The 19,336-nt window shown below is 36.4% G+C and overlaps 1 protein-coding gene across 1 annotated transcript; it reads left to right on the top strand.

Moving 5' to 3' along the window:
* Positions 1-1,828: 1,828 nt before the first annotated feature.
* On the top strand, positions 1,829-16,724 carry LOC310739651 (uncharacterized protein). The gene is made up of 20 exons (XM_083565756.1): positions 1,829-2,035; positions 3,339-3,416; positions 3,547-3,612; positions 3,925-4,076; positions 4,510-4,597; positions 4,958-5,135; positions 5,835-6,171; positions 6,965-7,055; positions 9,837-9,935; positions 10,036-10,089; positions 10,643-10,711; positions 10,844-10,933; positions 11,018-11,127; positions 11,242-11,719; positions 11,866-11,949; positions 12,433-14,016; positions 15,019-15,163; positions 15,242-15,359; positions 16,274-16,433; positions 16,551-16,724. Exons 1-20 carry the CDS (start codon positions 1,910-1,912, stop codon positions 16,707-16,709), a joined length of 4,266 nt encoding a protein of 1,421 aa, XP_083421882.1. The 5' UTR covers positions 1,829-1,909; the 3' UTR covers positions 16,710-16,724.
* Positions 16,725-19,336: the final 2,612 nt, after the last annotated feature.

Raw genomic sequence — 19,336 nt, 5'->3', positions numbered from 1 at the left:
CACATTTCCATCTTCATCCTTTATTGCTCTAACTTGCAGTACATCCTTCCCCCTTTGTCTGGCCAATCGGTACAAATCATTTATTCCTCCCTTAGTGTCCAACTTCTTATACAGTTCCTCGTATGCCTTTTCCCTGGCTTTCGCCACATCCCTCTTTACCTGCATCCCTCTTTACCTTTTCTCATCACTCTGTTGATCCCACTTTTGTTTTGCCAACCTGTTTCTCCTTATGCTCTCCTGCACATCCTCATTCCACCACCACATCTCTTTGTCTTTCTTTCTATTTCCAGATGTCACACCAAGTACTTTTCTAGCTGCCACCCTCATCACTCCTGCAGTAGTTGCCCAATCATCCAGCACCTCTTCACCACCACCGAGCCCCTGTCTGACCTCTTCCCTGAACCTCACACTACACTCTTCCTCCTTCAGCTTTCACCATCTTATTCTTCTTTCAGTCCTCACTCTCCTCCTCTTCTTCTTTGCCTCCAAAACCATCCTACAGACCTCCATCCGATGCTGTCTAGCTACACTGTCCCCCGCCAACACCTTACAGTCTCCAATCTCCTTCAGGTTGCATCTCCTGCATAGAACATAGTCCACCTGTGTGCACCTTCATCCACTCTTATAGGTCACCCTTTTGATCATCTTTCTTCTTAAAATACGTATTCACCACTGCCATTTCCATCATTTTAGCAAAATCCACCACCATCTGCCCTTCCACATTTCTCTCCTTAAGGCCATACCTACCCATCACCTCCTCATCACCTCTGTTCCCTTCACCTACATGCCCATTAAAGTCTGCCCCAATCACCAATCGTTCTTTCCTAGGTACACCATCTACCACTTCATCTAATTGACTCCAGAATATTTCCTTCTCCTCCATCTCACAGCCAACTTGTGGAGCATAGGCACTGATGACATTTATCATCATCCCTTCAACTTCCAGCTTCATGTTCATCACCCTATCAGAAACTCTATTTACCTCCACTACACTTTTACTGTACTCTTCCTTCAGAATCACCCCTACACCATTTCTCTTCCCATCCACACCATGATAAAACAGTTTAAACCCTCCTCCAATGTTCCTGGCCTTACTCCCTTTCCACTTGGTCTCCTAAACACACAAAATATCTACCTTTCTCCTCTCCATCATATCAGCTATCTCTCTCCCTTTACTCGTCATAGTACCAACATTTAAAGTTCCAACCCGAACCTCCACTCCCCTCCACTTCTCCTTTTCCTGTTGTCTCTGTAGACATCTTCCACCTCTCCTTTTCCCCCTTCAGCCAACAGTAGCACAACTTCCACCGGTACCCTGTCGGCTAACGATACCTGTGGCGGTCGTTGTTAGCCCGGGCCTCGACCGATCCGGCATGAAATTCTTATTTGTGATCCGCATATTTGATTTGGCACGTTTTACGCTAGATGCCCTTCCTAACGCAACCCTCCCCATTTACCCCGGCTTGGGACCAGCACTAAGAGTGCACTGGCTTGGCCTCCCTAATGGCCGGGTTAGGAGAGGATATAAACAATTCAAAAAATAAATTCTTGTTTTTGTTGAAAGGGTGGCAACCTGAGCAAACCACATCATATATCAGCCGAGTACTACTAAAAAATGTTTATAAAAATGTATCATGTTTGTTGATGTAACTTGGTGGTGAGTAAGTGTGTTGTGTAAGTCTGAAATTCGTTCAAGAGGATGGGGTTCTCTCTCGCTCTCTCTCTCTCTCTCTCTCTCTCACACACACACACACACACACACACACACACACCTTAATATTTCGACTCCCCTGTCATTGTAATGAAGCAGCCCATCCCACTCCCGCTTTAAATGGCTGTAACACGGGTTGGAAGACGCTTTCTGGAGAGACAAACAGCTTATAAAGTGAAACAGGAGTAGAAAGAAATCATGTCGCAAATGAAAATGGAGTTTCAGTGTGAGAAGTTTCAAGAGAACGTGTTTGATCCGAGCAGATGTCAGAACTGCTTTAAATCCCGCGAGCTGCACGTGACTACGCGCGAGGACTTGGAGCAGGTAGACAACTGAGAGTTTTCTAATTACATACTATTTATAATAACTCTATTTACAGCACCTACAAATGAATGATTATATATTTATATTATTATATAATATATTATAGTTTCAGCTTAGCTTTTTTATTTTTTATCCTCAAGTCAAAATATATTTGTTTAACAATGCTTTTTTTTTTTGTTTGTGTGGGAGCAAATCACTTTCAAGAAATGGAGTATGAAAGTACAAGTATAAATATACTTTTAAAGTATCAATTGTAACCAGATTGTCTGATTTAAGTAATATTCTGGATTACTGTGCCCAGTCATTGTTCATTCCCAATCTATGAGGAAAGTCATTGGGGGGGAAGGGCTACAGCTGCATGCTACTGAAACTACACACATTGTACCCCAATATTGACCAAAAAGTCATATATAAAAAAAAAACCTACTATTTTAGACAATATAATGTCAATAGGGTCCCCTGGTGGTCTAGTGGGTAAGATGCAGCGCTCTCACCGCTGCGACCCGGGTTCGATCCCCGGTCAGGGAACCATCCCCAGCCACTCTCAGTGCCGGTCCCAAGCCCGGATAAATTGGGGAGGGTTGCGTTAGGAAGGGCATCCAGCGTAAAACATGTGCCAAACGTGCGGAGGATCCGCTGTGGCGACCCCTAACGGGAGAAGCCGAAAGAAAGAAAGAAAGAAATGTCAATAGCAAGTCTGTCAGGCTCAAACATACTAAAAAGTGGTAAATTAAACCTTTTTCCTGTTTCTTTACCTGTATATAGTTAAATCAAAGAGTTGCAATACTTACACTAAAAAGTGATTTACATCCAGTTATATATATATATATATATATATATATATATATATATATATATATATATATATATATATATATATATATATATATATATATTATCCTAACAATATTTTGTGTGTGTGTGTGTGTGTGTGTGTGTGTGTGTGTGTGTGTGTGTGTGTGTGTGTGTGTGTGAGCACATCACTTTCAAGAAAAGTACATACTTACTTGCTTACTTACTGATGGACACTACATTCACATTTACTGGCAAGGAAAGCCCTTTTTTTCTAAATGCAAATGGTCTTTTTTTAGTTACACTGGTTAAATACAATTTTTCTTATTTTTTCTTTTTATCCTCGAGTTAAAATTTATTTGTTTAACAATTTTATTTTGTGTGTGTGTGAGCACATCACTTTCAAGAAAAGTACTTACTTACTGATTGATTTTCTACATTTTCTAATTATTCCTCTGTTTATTATTCCACTGTTTATCACTCTACTGAACTCCCTATTTCCTGCTAACAGGTTAAACCAATCTACGCGAGCTGGCTCTGCATCGCACCTGAAGGTCTGGACTTTGACAAACCAGTGCAGCGGTCCCGGGTAACAAAAACTTCCCCAGTGCCTTTTGCTGCTTATAAACAGAAAATAGCACTGCATTTATTTGTGGTTTGAATGCGTGTTATGGGAGTTTGTTAACACAGCGTCTTTGTCTATTTTCTTATGTACTTAGAAATGGCAACGTCGTTTTTTTGTCCTTTATGAGAACGGCTGCCTAGAGTTTGCGCTTGATGAGTTGGTAAGAGACACTCACAAACAAACCAGATAAGCAGAAATACATCTGACATTGTGTTATCTTGTGCATGTTGTAGCCAGATGCATAGCTGTTTTGCTTTCTCATAAACTCTGTCAGGCTTGTAGTTCCTGCCACACATTTTAAACAGATTTCTGTAATCAAGTGATGCTATAGGTCTGAAAGCAGTTTCATTCTGTTCTGGCTGCACACACATCTAGGATTATTTCATTTACTTTGTCTTCTATATATGTATACACAAACTCCTTCTGGTCAAATTGACAGAAATGTTAGATATACAATATATATGTGTTTTAGCTAAGTACAATTCCTCAAGGAACCATAAACCTACGCCGGTGCAATGATGTGATTCATGCTGAGGAGAGGACAGGACAGAAAAACACACTGTGCATCATCACTCCAGAAGAAGAGATTTACATCCGTGGAGACAGCAAAGACATCATCAGTGGGTCAGTGATGCTTTTCAGTAGAACAATTCAGCATGTGAGCTTTGTTTCACTAACAATATTACTAATAATCATTTCTTATTTTTTATGTTTTATATTATTTATTCTTATCCCAAATGTTGACATGAAGTTTTGCATCATAGAGCATTTTTTTGTGGACAATATTTCTATAGTACACATTGCCATCCAATCCTTATCATAAATGTATCTCATTATTGCTTATTTGGATTTAAAAACATAAAAAAGAAATTGCTAATGTGAATCATTTTAAGCAGATAATATTTTTAGGGAGAACATATGGCATGATGTTTGAATGACTGGCCTTATGAAAGGTTAAATCAGTTTTGTAATAGAGGCAGAAAACCTGTAGAAAAGTATTATTCTTATTACAGTTTGTAATTTTTATGAAGCCCTGTGTGTTTGAATTTTTCTACAGTTGGTGCGAGCAGCTTCTAGTCTTCAGACAGACCAACGAGCAAGGACGAAAAAGGAAAGAAGGAAGCTGGACGCCTGTTCTTTCAAAGGTGGCAAGTTGTTTTACAGTTACTACAGTAAAGCTTACATAAAAAAAAATTATAGTCCTTTAATCTACTTACATGTGAGTGAACTGAAAAGGAATACACACATGGCCATGGAACACCTGAACAGTCAGTTGTACAATTACTGTTAGTTCTGTAATAAGTAGGGAACCACAAAAGCTAAATTCTGCTTGTTTGGTAATTCCCAGTATATTTATTGTCATTTATTATGCTAAAACAAACACGACCATCAATATCCAAATACTTATGAACCTGGCTGTATAAAGTTGTTAACATTTTATTCATGTGCTTACAGTTTTTGTATGGGTCCACCTCAGTAGATTGCAGTTGTATCTGTATTTTTAGGAGGAGGCATCAACAATGAAATCTATGTATAGCATTGAAGATGCAAACACAGGAGCAGTAGAAGCCAATAAACTGTGTAACCCAAGCAGAGAAGATAAACCAAGTGAGGAACCAGAGGATATGAACATAGGCCATGATGTGAAGTTTACCACTGTTGATGCGGAGTCCCTCAGCTCAGGCAAGCGCACAAAACGAGATATTTGGATGCAAACGTTGTTCACCAAAAGCCACTAGCTTTTGGTAACTGTTTAAGAAAGTTTATTTAAATGTATTTGTAATGCCTTTTTTATGAAATATTTTTATGGATTTTGCTGCTTTTCTTGCACGCATTCAATAAACAAAAATAATAAGAAATTCAGTCATATACTGTAGAATGCTTTCAGTTTTCATTATTAGTTCTGATTATTATAATTCAAGGAGTGTTGGCTTATTATACTTCATAGGTTAAGTATGCTATTTTAGAAAACAGTCCCAGATTGCATTTCCCACTCATGGTCCAGCCAGTCTCCTAGAAAAGACAGACAGGATGTGATTTCGACAAGAAGAAAGCCTTCCTGTGTAGACTTTTCCTCCAGGGCTTCTCATTAAAGAAGTGCAGGGCAAGATCAACCTCTGAGGATCTACTTTATGGAGTGTGGCATATAGGAGAATTCCTGAACCAACTGCTTTTTACAGATGCTGTTTTGATTGCGGGTCACATATTGCCATGCCATGTTTATACAATAGTGGACTACTGTAGCACTTCCTTAATTCATCACCTACATAATCCTGAATGCTAATATGAGGATCTTAAATGATAATTTTTTTTTGTCTTTTGCATGATCAATGTATAACATTTCTTTTCCATTATATGAATCCAAAACATATCTCTCCATAGGAAAGTGGAAGACTCTGGACATCAAGCAAACAACCTTTAATGTAGACACACATCAAACTAAGGATGCGTCACTCTTTCATCATTTGACCACTCTTCATAGCCCTGATCCATGGAGGGCTGTGACCCCTAACTGGTCTCCATCTAACTTGCATCTCAACAGCAGTGCTTCCCACTCTTTGCACTGGCAAGAGGATGATGCAGAGAGCAATGATGAAAAACATTCTAAGGTTTTATCATTGGCAAAGCATATGACACAATTCCAAGGAAATACTGCAGAACTCCAAGTGAAGACACTACAAGATGAGTGTGACAAGGTTTCTTGCTTCATTAAGTGCAGGTAAACTGATATATTGATGTGTGTGTGTTTTTTTTGTGTGCCAAATATAAGCTTTGAAAGTAAATACAGTTTTGCAGCAAGGGACAGCAGATGGCTTTGATGCAGTTACACTGTTTTACTTGCACGACAATTTTAGCAGAGCATCAGATCAAAGGCATTTACCCCACTATTAGCAGATGGACTGCTTTCAAATTTCCTCAACTGCTAATCTCCAAAAGATGGTAAATTAAATTTTGCTTTTCAGAAACTATAACGATTAGAAAACAATTAGAAACCAAAACAGGGGTCTTTAGCTTTTTTTTTTTTTATGATCTATTCTAATATAAAAGTTATGCTTAGATGCTCCAAATAAAATATTATTATACCAAAAATATTTATTCATTTTTACTATCAAATATAAAAAAAATTAATGTCCACTCCATAACAACAAGATGGTCTTGCAAACACCAAAGTTGGTAGCTTACAAATTAATCCCAGATTTTACAGTGACATGTTTCAATAACAAGGAAAATGTATTATTTTTATTATTATTTTTTATTTTTTTCGTAGGTATTCTAAGAATTACATTTGAAGTGATATGAACACATATAGCTTTACATGTGCAACAAAGAAAAATACAAAAACTTTAAACCTAAAATAGCTGGATGTGTATTAATGTGTGTATGCTATCTTCTATAATGGAATTCTTTTTTATGGAGTGGTAAAGACATACGATCAGGGATGAGGTTTAATAAACCCTAAATCTTTTGAATTAGAACTGGATGTGACCTGTTTGCTTGTTGTTTTGTCACAGCACGAATGTGGATGAGTGTTGGACTGATGAAAACGAACAAACACGTCCACAGTGCACCAACAGAAGCCAAACTGCCGGCATCCAGATTATGGTAATGTGTATCAGTGGCAATTAAAAAATCAAGTGGTCTTAATGTCTTAGGGACATCATTATTATTTATAATGCTAATGTCCCATTATCAGAAGCAGTAAATCATAGTCATTTTAATTGTTAAATATAACTACATAATTTCCAGTACAACTGTATATACTACTGTCAATCAGGAAACACCATCAAAAGCACAGCTGATCTCAGGGAAACAGCAAATTACAGTTTACCAATAAGATCAGTTTGGACAACCTTATGTATTGCACTGCAAGATTCCTGTCCATCCCAAATAAGTAATTATAGTTTTAGCAAAAAAACTTTTCATATGTATTTAACTGCACTTTTCATGTAGATTTAATGTAAGAGATGTGTTAATGTAAGAGTTTGTGTCAGTGTACATAACATGAATACTTTTCAAAATACATTGCAGCAAAAGGGGGGTTGCACTGATCTTTGTAAACTGTAATCCTTTGTGACTTTTCATGCACAGTGTCTGCTTAGGACGAGAGTCCTGTTTGCGGCTTTTTTTTGCATCCTGTAAAGGCATGTATTTATGTTAGAAATATGTAAAATGTTGTCTAAAGTGCAGGGACCTCAATTATGCCTTACAGACATTAGAGTGTATTCACATGTCAATATTTAATCGTCACCTTTTCAGTCTAGCTGAACCTGAGTCATTTTGCATTGGCGTACTGAAACCAAAGCACAGCTGGTTTGAGCAGTTTATCCTGGGGCAATGACTAACAAGACCAGGTGTTTTTAGGGAGGAAGCATACTGTGATTTGATTGTCGGAAGCCACTGATATGCATGTATGTAAGTACTGTTGTTGATTCTTAGCGTCATCTGCATCGACAGACCCTTAATTAGGCTCGCATGTATGTTGTGACACTAAGATGAGTCAACTGGCCTTAGGCAATGTCAATACCTGAATGTGTTTGTTGTTTTTAAGTAGAAGATGGTTCACTTGGCACCATTAGGCATGCAACTGTGTATGTTTTAGTTTCCTCCCTCTATTGGGATATTTTCCATTGCTCATGTGTCACCTGTAATTTGTTTTATTTATGACTGATTCATGTACCTTTACTCATCACAATTGCATAACACTGGAGATGACATATTTATTCATGCATGAGAAAATAGGATAACATATAAAAAAATAAAAAATCAGCTTATGAATAAAAACAATGGTGCAATCACAGTTAAAATTATAATTAATATTATTTTTTTTATTTTGAAAAAAGTCATGCTTCACTCTTTACAGTTGACATAAAAATAGAAAACATGTTGAAACTAAGGAAATAAAGTAATTTAGAAGTTGAGACTGGGCCATGTTTACTACTGTGTAGCATACATTTTTCTGACAACAGTCCATATATGTTTGGGAACTCAGGAGACCAGTTGCTCAATGTTTGGGAGGGAAATGTTGTCCTCTCTGTGTCTCATACAGGATTCTAGCTTTTTAACAGACCGGGTCTTCTTTGTCATATTTTTCATTTCATGATTCACCAAATGTTTTTAACTGGTAAAAGTTCTGTACTGTTTAGCCTTCTCTTGCTGAACTATGCAAGGCCTTCCTTGAAAATGACAGTCAAATGGTAGTGTATGTTGCTTAAAAGCTGTACATACCTTTATCATTGATAGTGCCTTTCCAGAGGTAAAAGCTGCCCATTCCATAGGCCCTAATGAGCACTGATAACAAGTTGAATATTTCCTCTCCACTTTATTCTGGAGGATGCAGCTTCCATAGTTTTTAAGAAGAATTAAAAACTTTAATTTTACAGTTTTCAACAGTTTTCCACTTTGTCTCAGTTTATATTAAATTAGTTTTGGCCCAGAGAAGATTGTGGCATTTCTGGATCATGTTCACATACGTCATCGTCTTTGCATGATAAAGTTTTAACCAGCATTGTGGATGACAATGCAGTGCTACCTGAGGACTCAAAGTTCACAAGCATCCAATATTGATTGATTTTCTACTGTGCACATATTTTTTTTTTTTGCAAATTGGTAAACCCCTGGCCATCTTTACTTCTGAGAGACTCTACCTCTCATGATTCTTTTAATGCCAGTCATGTTACTGACCTGCTTCCAATTGACATAATTAGTTGTTAAATGTTCCACCAGCTGTTTCTTTTTTGTATCGCTTTTCCACCCTTATGTCGCCCCACCTTTTTTAAACGTGTTTTGAGCCACCAAATTCAAAATGACCTCATTTATTCCTTGAAACAGTAAATTTCCTTAAATAAAACATTTGATGTTTTAAATGTTCTATTGCAAATAACATATGGTTTTATAAGTTTAGCAAATCATTGCATTTTTTTATTTACTTTTTACACAGTGGCCTAACTTTATTTGGAAATGGGGTTGTACTTTCTTGATTGTGCTGTTTTTATTAAACTGCATATTCTGAAGTTGCATACGTAGGTTATATTAAGATAAGATAAAATAAGATAAGATAAGATAAGATAAGATAAACCTTTATTCGTCCCACAGTGGGGAAATTTTTATGTTACAGCAGCAAAATTAAGAAATAAAAATAAATGCAAATATATAAAAAAGAATATACAAAGAAATAAAAACAAATATAATAATAATAATAATAATAATAATAATAATAATAAACAAAGAAATAAAAATAAATGCAAATATATAAAAAAGAATATACACATACTATAATAACAGTATATACACAGTACAATGTATAAGTACAAATAGAGGGAGAAAAAAGTACTATTATATTATCATAAAACTAATTTATGCTTATTTTGTATGCATACATTTCAGGATAAATCAGCAGGGCAGTTGAAATCAGCACATAGCAACATTACTCCTCACAGAAGACTGCAGACAGTGGAAGCCAAAGCTGCAGACTCTACCATGACAGTAAGTGAGATTTTTCAACCTGATGACTGATAAATCATACCGTTGACATATTGCAAAAAATGCTTTGCTAATACGCATGTTCAATTGATTGTTTTTATAGCCAGATCTTTTGAACTTCAAAAAAGGGTGGCTCTTAATGTATGAACATGATCAGGTGAGTACTTGGTCTTTTGGCTGGCTTCTTAGGTGGTACTTCAGGAAATTTCCTTATAAACCACTATTAAAAAAGCCCTAGTTATGCTGGATATGAATTATATTCCGACATTGAATTACGCAATTAATGCAGTTATATGTCTGAGATTTTTTTTTGCCTTATCTAAATTAGACATTTTCAATGACTGTGTTTCATCAGTCTATTTTCTTGTATGAAAGAACTTTGGAACTTTGGAAAAAATTGGAACTTTTTTTTTGTTAAGACATTCTTATCGCAAAATTGAACTAAATCAAATATTGGTTTAGAAATTAAAATGAATGAATCTAGGAAATCTTATGTTTCCTCTATAACACATTAAAGGGTGATGCTTTGGTGTTTTTCATTTATAAATCTTAAGCTTGATAAAGATTGATAATATTTAGTTTTTTATTATTTTTTTATTAGGAGTGGTGCTAATTTGGGAAAATAATTCAAGTAATAATAATGATAATATGCATGTTTATATTTGTATAACGACAGAATGGCTTACCATGCTCATTTTTGTTTTACCCAGTGGAGGAAGTACTGGTTCGTGCTGTCTGCTCATAGCCTACGTTATTACTTTGACTCTGTGTCAGAGGAGGCAAGTTTAAAGATTTTCCTTTTCATCCCATCATAATTGATGGTGTATGCTAAAAAGTTTGAGTATTAACAGCTGATATTTAGAGAATGTTGAATGTAATAATATGCTACATATTATTGTTTCTCTTTGAAGGCCTCACAACTGGTAGGAGAGATTGACCTGACTACTTGTCATAGAGTCACCGAACTTCATGATCAGAGGAACTTTGTCTTTGAAATATGGGTATGGTAAACCATTTATAAATAGGCATTTTATATTAACAGATAAACCTATTTTTATAGATAATAAAAAAAATTATCCACATAGACTCATAGAATGACCTACAAATTGGCCACTATGACTGCTGGGCTGCAACAAAACTGGATGAAGGCTCTTACTAAGAATATTCAGGACCAGAATGCACCAAATGTTGCCAGGTAAATGCTAATACACAGGAGAGAACATATGTTAAATTGCAGACTTCTACACTACAATGAATGAATGTTCAATCTACTTTAATTAATTCAGCATTCTGACAATTGTCCTTACAGAATGGAAACTCACTCTGGCCCAGATGTTACTCAAGAATCCATTACTTTGTCATGCCCTGTCAAGGACAAGTGCTATAAAAAACACAGGTTTAATCAGTTTAGGAGGGGCAGAGAAAACCCTAAAACCTTCAGCTCCATCTGGACTCAGATGTTTACCCAGGAAGGAACCAGAGAACAAGAGAGGGTAGAGCAGAATGCAGAGGAGAGCATCAACAGAAGGAGGGGAAGAGAGGAGCGCAGGCAAAAGTATACCATTGTAATGGGTTCTACAGTAAGCCTCTTAGAGGAGAGGAACAGCTCTACACAGGAGTATCAGCAGCAAGAGAGAATGAGGGAGATTGAAAATTGTTGGCTGAGAGTGGAGAAGATGGCTATCAGAGAGGAGAAAAGAGTTCAACTTTACCCAGTATGCCCAGTATGCCCAGTATGCCAGGACTCTGTTGAGCTGAAGAAACATTTAGAACATTACATGACAAGGGTGAGCAAAAATGTGCTTTGTTGGAGGACTACACTTAGCCTTTCAATATTTTCAGTAAATCTCTCAATTAAGTTTTGTATGTTTATTAATTTGCTAAAAGTGAAGTCTGAGTTAATGTGTGTTTTTGTGTCTGTTTTGACCATCAGATGGAGGAACTGAATATCCAGTCAGAGTTGGCTAATCAGGACTACTCTCAGGATCATGGACATAGCACACACTGCAGTTTAGGGGTGGGATTACGATTTATTATTGCCTTATAAGCCAAATACTTTATATATACATACACTATATAGCTGAAAGTCTGTAGAAACAAAACCATCACATTCCAAACTTCATTCATTCTTTGCTGTTACCACCACTCTTTTGAGAAGGCTTTTCACTAGAATTTGGAATCTTTGACAGAATTTGCCAATTTACACACAAGAGCATTACTGATGTCAACCAAGGAGGTAAATTGTAATGTATACAACAGCATACAAAGAGATCATATAAAAAATCTGTGCTTTAAACTTTGTGGCAACAGTTTGGAAAATGGGCACAAATGGGTGTGGTGGTCAAGTGCTCAAACTATTTTGGCAATATAGTCCATGAAGTAGATTGTTACTGTTTGTCTAGCTTGTTTAAACTAAAATTCAAAAATCTTGGACACATTTTATATTGTTACATTATGTTGGGCTGATCTGATTCAAATTCTTTATTCCTCATTGGATCAGGAGCAGACATGTGATCTTGTAAAAGATTGGGAACTACAGAGATTAAGTCCAGATAAACAAAACCCCAGTCTGACTGACAAGTATCAAGAGACAAACGGACATCATATAAAAGATCGAAAAAGTCAACAGATAAATGCACTGGTGATAAGTGAAGATACTGATCCCGATCAAACCATGTTAAAGCTTTTGTCCCAAAAAGCCGAGTTCCTGACTAGACAAAATAAGGCCCTTAACCAGAGGAACCAAGAACTGGTTAACCAGTTAGCTAAAGCAGACCGAGAGATAGACAGGCTTAAGGCTGAACTTGTCTATCACTCAAATGGCAACCAGTCAGAACGAGAGTCCATAGTGGAGTGTTTGGATTTGGAATTTGCCAGGAGCTGTGGGAAACTCCAGGAGGCACAGACCGAGCTAACAAAAATGGAAGACATTCTGAAGTACTTTCATACAACTCTGCAGCTAAAGGAGGCTACACTCAGAGGTCTGGATTTTTTAGCTTTGGACAGTGAATGCAAAATGGCATTTCCAGATATTATTGATCGACTCTGTCAGTGTGTGCAAGTAGTGGAGTTAAAAGTGTGTGAGCTGGTGAGCCAACAATGGCTTTCAACTATGACTTGCAACGACTTGCAGTCTCAGAACATTCTTATGAAATTTGAGGTTAATGATCATCAGAAGACAATGGAAAATTATATGAAAAACAAAATGCTACAAAGGGAGCTAGAAGCTAATATACTTCTCTGTAAAGGAGTGACAACCACAACAGACCAGCAATGCCAGAACAGAATAGAAACAGTTGAAGAGCTGAAGAAGAGGTCCAGTGTGTTGTTTTTACTCAAGGTCGTCAGTCAACTAGCTGGAAATGAAGCCACTAAATCTGTCTCAGAGCATGAAACTGCACAGATCAACCCCAAAGAGTTAAGCTGGCTACAGATGAAAAGTTACATTTGGCAAAGCTTTGTGAACCATTTAAAGGCCACTACCTCTGATAGCATGGAGATTAGGTATGCTGACTGTCTACTACAGAGTGCTGAAATAAAACTAGAGGAAGTAAAAATGTACCATTCAGCCCTCTGCAGAAATTTAGGACTTGATCATTCAGGTAATACATCAACCCACCCTGACATTATTGGAATGGATGATGGAAAAAGAGAGAAAGAAAAAAAGCATGTGATATGGAAAGGTCTTAAAGAGCACATAGAAAAGAGTTTGATCCTGATCGATCATTTAACATCCAAAGTCGAATCATTCACCAGTAATGCAAATCTTTCTAAGAAAGCTGAACAGCGGCTCATCTGGGTGCAAAAAAATGCATTCTCTCCAATTATCAGCATAGTCATGGACATCATGGCTGCTTATTTGATAGAGAAGCTGAGTCATCCTGTAATAATGCAAAAACCAGTAGCAATACAAACCGAAAAACAAAAGATGATGCTGGAACAGGATAACATGGCTGAGATCAGTGAAGGTCCTGGACAAGAAATTATTTTTAATTTGAAAAGTCATATTAAGGAAATTGAGCACCTGCTATGTGAAAGGCTGACATCTCTACAGCAACATGATGAAGACAAGCAGACACTCAAGGTAAATATCGATCTTTTTTTTTTTTTTTAAAGGTCTTTGGCATGGAGAAGCTGGTGTTGGATCTGTGATGTTTGCAAATGTTGAGCTATTTTATGAGGTGCTCAGTAGCTCCTGGTTCTGACTGTATAAGACTGTAGAAAGGACATTACTCATAATCTCACACTTCGGTGCTCATGTTAGTTCTTACTCTTCAGTGTTCTGTATTGTTCAAAGACTATAATCACACTTTTGATGTCACCCAAATGAGGATGGATTCCCCTTTTGAGTCTGGTTCCTTCCTCATAACATCTAAGGGAGTTTTTCCTTGCCACAGTCACCATGGCTGCTCATCAGGGATAAATACACATCATTCACCTTAACTGTTAAATGTCTGTAAAGCTGCTTTGAGACAATGTCTGTTGTGAAAAGCGCTTTAGAAATAAACTTGACTTGACATTTGGTAATGTATGCTGAAATAAGTAGAACAGTTATGTAAAAAGTCTTTAGAATATTTAATATAAAAAACACACACTGATAGGAAAGTCGGATGTTCAAGTCCCGGTATCGCTAAGCTGCCACTTTTGGGCCCTTGAGCAAGGCCCTTAACCCTCTGTGCTCCTCTGTAAAAGAATTTCACTCTGCTGTAATGTATATGTGACAAATAAAGGCTATTCTACACACACACACACACACACACACACACACACACACACACACACACACACACATTTTTTTTTCCATTTATTTAATTTTATTTAATCAACTTATGTGCACATTTTAATCAATTACTTAATTTTATCAATATAATGTCTATTGCATTAATTTGATTAATCTACCAATAATAATAATAATAATAATAATAACAATAATAATAATAATAATAATAATAATAATAATAATAATAATAAAAAAAAACTGCTTTAATAATAAAAAACACATACCTCAGTACCTGCAATTATTTATGTTTCCATCTTCTTTAACCTTACCTAATGTGGTATTTTGTTTTATTTTGCCCTTTCACAGGCTGCATTTGAACAGGGCATCAGTTTGTTAAAGGAGTCTCATAGGAAAGAAAAAGAAATCCTTCTCAAACACCAGCAAGAGCAGGAGATGTTACACAAGGAGAAAGAGAGGCTTCTAACTGAAGAAGTGGCTGCCTGTCTAACTGGTACGTCCTTTTTTCTGTTTCGATATGATCATTTCTAAGCATGATTTTGTGAGTAACTGCTTCTGTGGTTGTTAACAGTTATTAAAGCTATGAAGAGAGCCCATAGCTCAGAACTGAATAAAATACTGCAGAAGGCATATCGGGAGAAAATGTACAGTTGTGAAACAAATATTGATGTCATACTGAAAAATCACAGGTATTGGAACAAAAGTCAAACACCATACATACATGTTGTAGTAGTCAAAAGTGCTATTTTCTAATGTTTATAATTATAACATATTTATTTTTAAGCTACATTTTGATGAAAGCAATTTTTCTTTGCACATTTATATGTATACTTTATTACTTCAATAATGTTTTATATTTGTTTTTAGATAATGTGTAAAATTTGGTATTTAGAATTTAGACCAATTCACTTTACTTAATAAATTCAGTTTTAAATAGATTCAATAATTTTTTAATTGTAACAAGAACTCGATTATCTTGAATATACATCAAATTTGTTTGCAGCCCCTTTTAGGGCACTAAATTGGGCTCATGATCATCTGGTTTGTTTGATCATCCTTAAAATTGATTCTCAACAGCTTGCAGAATACTGAAGCTTCCAGTAGATATAATTGAAAGTTCTAAACCATTGAAGTCAGGGCTGTGATGTCAGTATGGTGATAATCCAGAGGTTTTGGGTGCGTAAGAAAGATAATCTCAGTCATGTTTTTATGGTACAGAGGCCAGACAGAAGCCATTCATCAATAAAGGACTCATGACTTCCATTTTTACCCATGAATTTAGGTTAATGAGAAAGACAATAATATTTTGTTATCTGATGACAAGAGATTGGGTACTTTTGCTAAAATGCCAAGCATTACATCAGAAAGAAACCAATCATGCTTTCGGGATGCTTTTGTAACAGGAACTGGGAGCATCATACTAGTGCCAAACTGCTCTTCAAAACTACAGGGTAAAAGACCTGAATAGTATTTATTTAAGTTTGGCTTGTGTGTGTGTGTGTGTGTGTGTGTGTGTGTGTGTGTGTGTGTGTGTGTGTGTGTGTGTGTGTGTGTGTGTGTGTGTGTGTGTGTGTGTGTGTGTGTGTGTGTGTGTGTGTGTAAGTGAGGAGTTGTCAGCAGTTCAGAGGGAGTTATATGCATTGTCTAAACAGTACACACAAAAGTGTTTGGAGAATGTACGCCTGGCTAAAGCTCTGCAGGCAGAGGGAGATGCTTTACAGCAGTGTCAGTGCAAGTACCTAGCACTTAATGCTCAAAACCAGGTAATGCAATATATTTGTTCATTTTGCTTGAAATGTAAACTTGTAAGCTTTTGAAATAGTTGGTTTACGGCTGATGAACATACTGTATGATGAACTGCATGTTTGCTTGTTGCATAGGAGCTAACTAGTGATCTTGTTAAAAAGATCATGAGATGGTTTGCAGTCGCAAAGGATGGTTGTGGTCAGCTGGGTGATGACAGGGAACAGTATGAACTAATGGCAAGTGCACATTATATTTTTTTCCCCCTAGAATCTGTTGCAAATCTTGATAAATAGTGATCTTGGTACTGCCCTGTTCGGATTGATATCCAGAATTTGTATCTGTCTTTTTCAGATCAAGCTCCAGGTTAAAGAGTTTTATCAACAACAAGAAATTGATGCTTTAAAAACTGAACTCTCTGCCGCAAAAATGGTAGGCGCAATAATGAACTTATCCAACTGAATGAATAATCATTGTACCAAATTACTTTGAATAATGTGTAGCGTCACAATCTCTAAATATTTGTTATTTATATTATTTCTGTTGCAGGATCAAAAGTTTGTTTCAGAAAAAATTCAAGAAATACAGACAGAACTGAGCTTGGTCAAGGACACTGCAGAACAACACATTTCACAGCTCAAGGAGAATCTGAAATTAGTTTACAAGGCACTAGAAGAGTCTTTAAACAATGCCAGTTAATGAAATTGCTGCTTCCACCAGGCCTGCACCACTTGAAACCTGAAAAGTATAATGTTGCATTTAATTTTTACATTTTATTAAGATACCCTGAACATAGTTGTTCAGTGCAAATGACAAGATCAAGACCACTAAGCTGCCGCTGCTGTTTCCTTAAACAAAGGCCTTTCAAAACCCTAAATTACTCACTTGTAAGTCACTCTGGATGAGGGCATCTGCCAAATGCCATAAATGTAAATGGAGAGTCCTGACAGCCTTCAGTTGGTGTAACAAAAATGAAAGTATAACTGTTTTATATTTGTGCACATCACAGAATGCCTTATTAGGGTTTTGTGTCATACACAGGGTTTCCAGTGAATCGATTTTCTACACTCTAAAAGAAGAAGGGTTCTGCAGAGAATTAAGGGGGTTTCAGGTTAAAAGGGTTAAATAGGAAAGATACAACTGATACATGCATAACATTTTTAAGGGTTTATCCAGAAGGACAAATATTTACCCAACAAATCTTTTTGTTGATTTGTGTATCTTTTGTTTAATGCTATTAATATCTTATGGACTTATGAACAAAGTCCAAAGGTTTTTTTTAAGAATTTACTTTTTATGAATATTTTTCTGCATATTTCTACTAGGGTATGCGATATATCCAAAATTGTGTTTTGTATCTCTCCATTATTTTTTGTTTTGTAAACTGTAATTGAACTGTATAGCAATTTATTTTATTACCTTGATTGTAAATATTGTTGAGGTAGAGTATATAATAAAAATTTCACATATTTTATTTTAAAGGTTGAAATACGAAATAAATGAGCATTGATTTTTTTATTTTGTATTAGAATACTTTTTTTCCATTCAAGTCACATAATTACACAAATGTCTAAAATTCAGAAAGAAAATAGAAAGAAATCCCAGATTGAAATATATTCAATTTCAGTCACTAAATTGCAGGTATAAAAACACTGGTACAATGCATTGGGTGTTTAGGATGTTGGGTTTTTCTTGTATGCCCTCTTCTGGTCAAAGTGGGAAAAATCTCTGCTAGTTTACCTTCAGATATTTTACATATTTAAAGAGTTTTTGATGTTTTTCTGACCTAATTGTGTCCAAATAGTTTCGTTTTTAGCAGTTTTAAATGGTTTAGCCACAGAGTAGCTAAAGCCTCGCTTTTTTATTTGCTTGTTTGTTTGTATTTTTTTGTTTTCGCCCCAATTTTATTTTTCCCTTCCAGAAGCAAGCTATAGTTTTAACAGTGTATGTCATGGAAGAGACCATGTGAGAGCATCCAAACCAGGTTTATTACAATCATGGAAACATAGGTTGTTTTTGAGCACTTCAAAGAACCTCTACACATATGTTTAGTCCCTCATGACTTTACCACACCAGATGTGTAATGAAAACATTTCAAAATGCTTCCTTGTCATGTGGCTAGTCCAAGATTGAAAGGGGCCTCTGCATTCAGGTTCTTTCCACACAATTTCTAAACTATTTCTTTCTTTTCTCACTCTTTTTCTTCCCCCGAGTGTCAGTTAAAATGTGATTCTGGCTGGTCTGTTGTGGAAATAAATAAATTAGTCGATCATGTGCTCTAGTCGGGGCTCTGGGCTCTACACTAAAAAGGCCACTAGTAAAGGTAATATAAGGTGTATGCACATAGTTGTGATGGATTGGATTGCACAGTATCTGCAGAATTTGTTAGGTCAACTGTTCATTTATCATGAAGGATGGACATGGAACACAACCCTATCTTAACAGAGACTGGCTCACGAAAGATGCATTACATAGAGATGTGCTACTCCAGACAGTTTATACCAAAGATCTTAATACAGGTTATGGTCACGTCTCTGTAGACCTGTTGAGTCCTTTTAAACCAACATTGGCACCCCATATTTTTTATCTGTTCAGTTTTCATCTGTTTATCATTTTATCTGTACATCACGGCCCTGTTCAGTTTTGGACCAGCGAGTGGTGTGTGTGTTTGTGTGTGTGTGTGTGATAAATCAGATTGTGCCTGTATAAATCTTTCACTTCCTGTAATGGGTCCCAACCTAAATATTGGGGGCCTCTGGGGTATAGGACACCGTCTAACATAATCTAAATGAACCAGATTTGGTGTCTGGGGAAATATGATTGCGTTTTCCATTGCTGGACTGTAAAATTACTGAATTTCAGACAGTGTAGTGTAGTGTAGTGTAGTGTTGTGTTGTGTTGTGTTGTGTTCGCAGCTCCAGTC

Source organism: Silurus aristotelis, assembly GCF_946808225.1.
Source record: "Silurus aristotelis genome assembly, chromosome: 17".
NCBI classification, from domain to species: Eukaryota; Metazoa; Chordata; class Actinopteri; order Siluriformes; family Siluridae; genus Silurus; species Silurus aristotelis.
Note: the sequence above shows the minus strand (reverse complement) of the source record. Positions and strands in the feature narration are given on the sequence as shown.

Excerpts from the sequence above, each read along its gene's own strand:
- LOC310739651 (XM_083565756.1), top strand. The coding sequence starts at position 1,910 with ATGTCGCAAATGAAAATGGAGTTTCAGTGTGAGAAGTTTCAAGAGAAC. Across the intron at positions 10,090-10,642 it reads TAATGTATGAACATGATCAG|TGGAGGAAGTACTGGTTCGT; the intron begins GTGAGTACTTGG and ends TGTTTTACCCAG. Across the intron at positions 15,164-15,241 it reads AGTGGCTGCCTGTCTAACTG|TTATTAAAGCTATGAAGAGA; the intron begins GTACGTCCTTTT and ends GGTTGTTAACAG.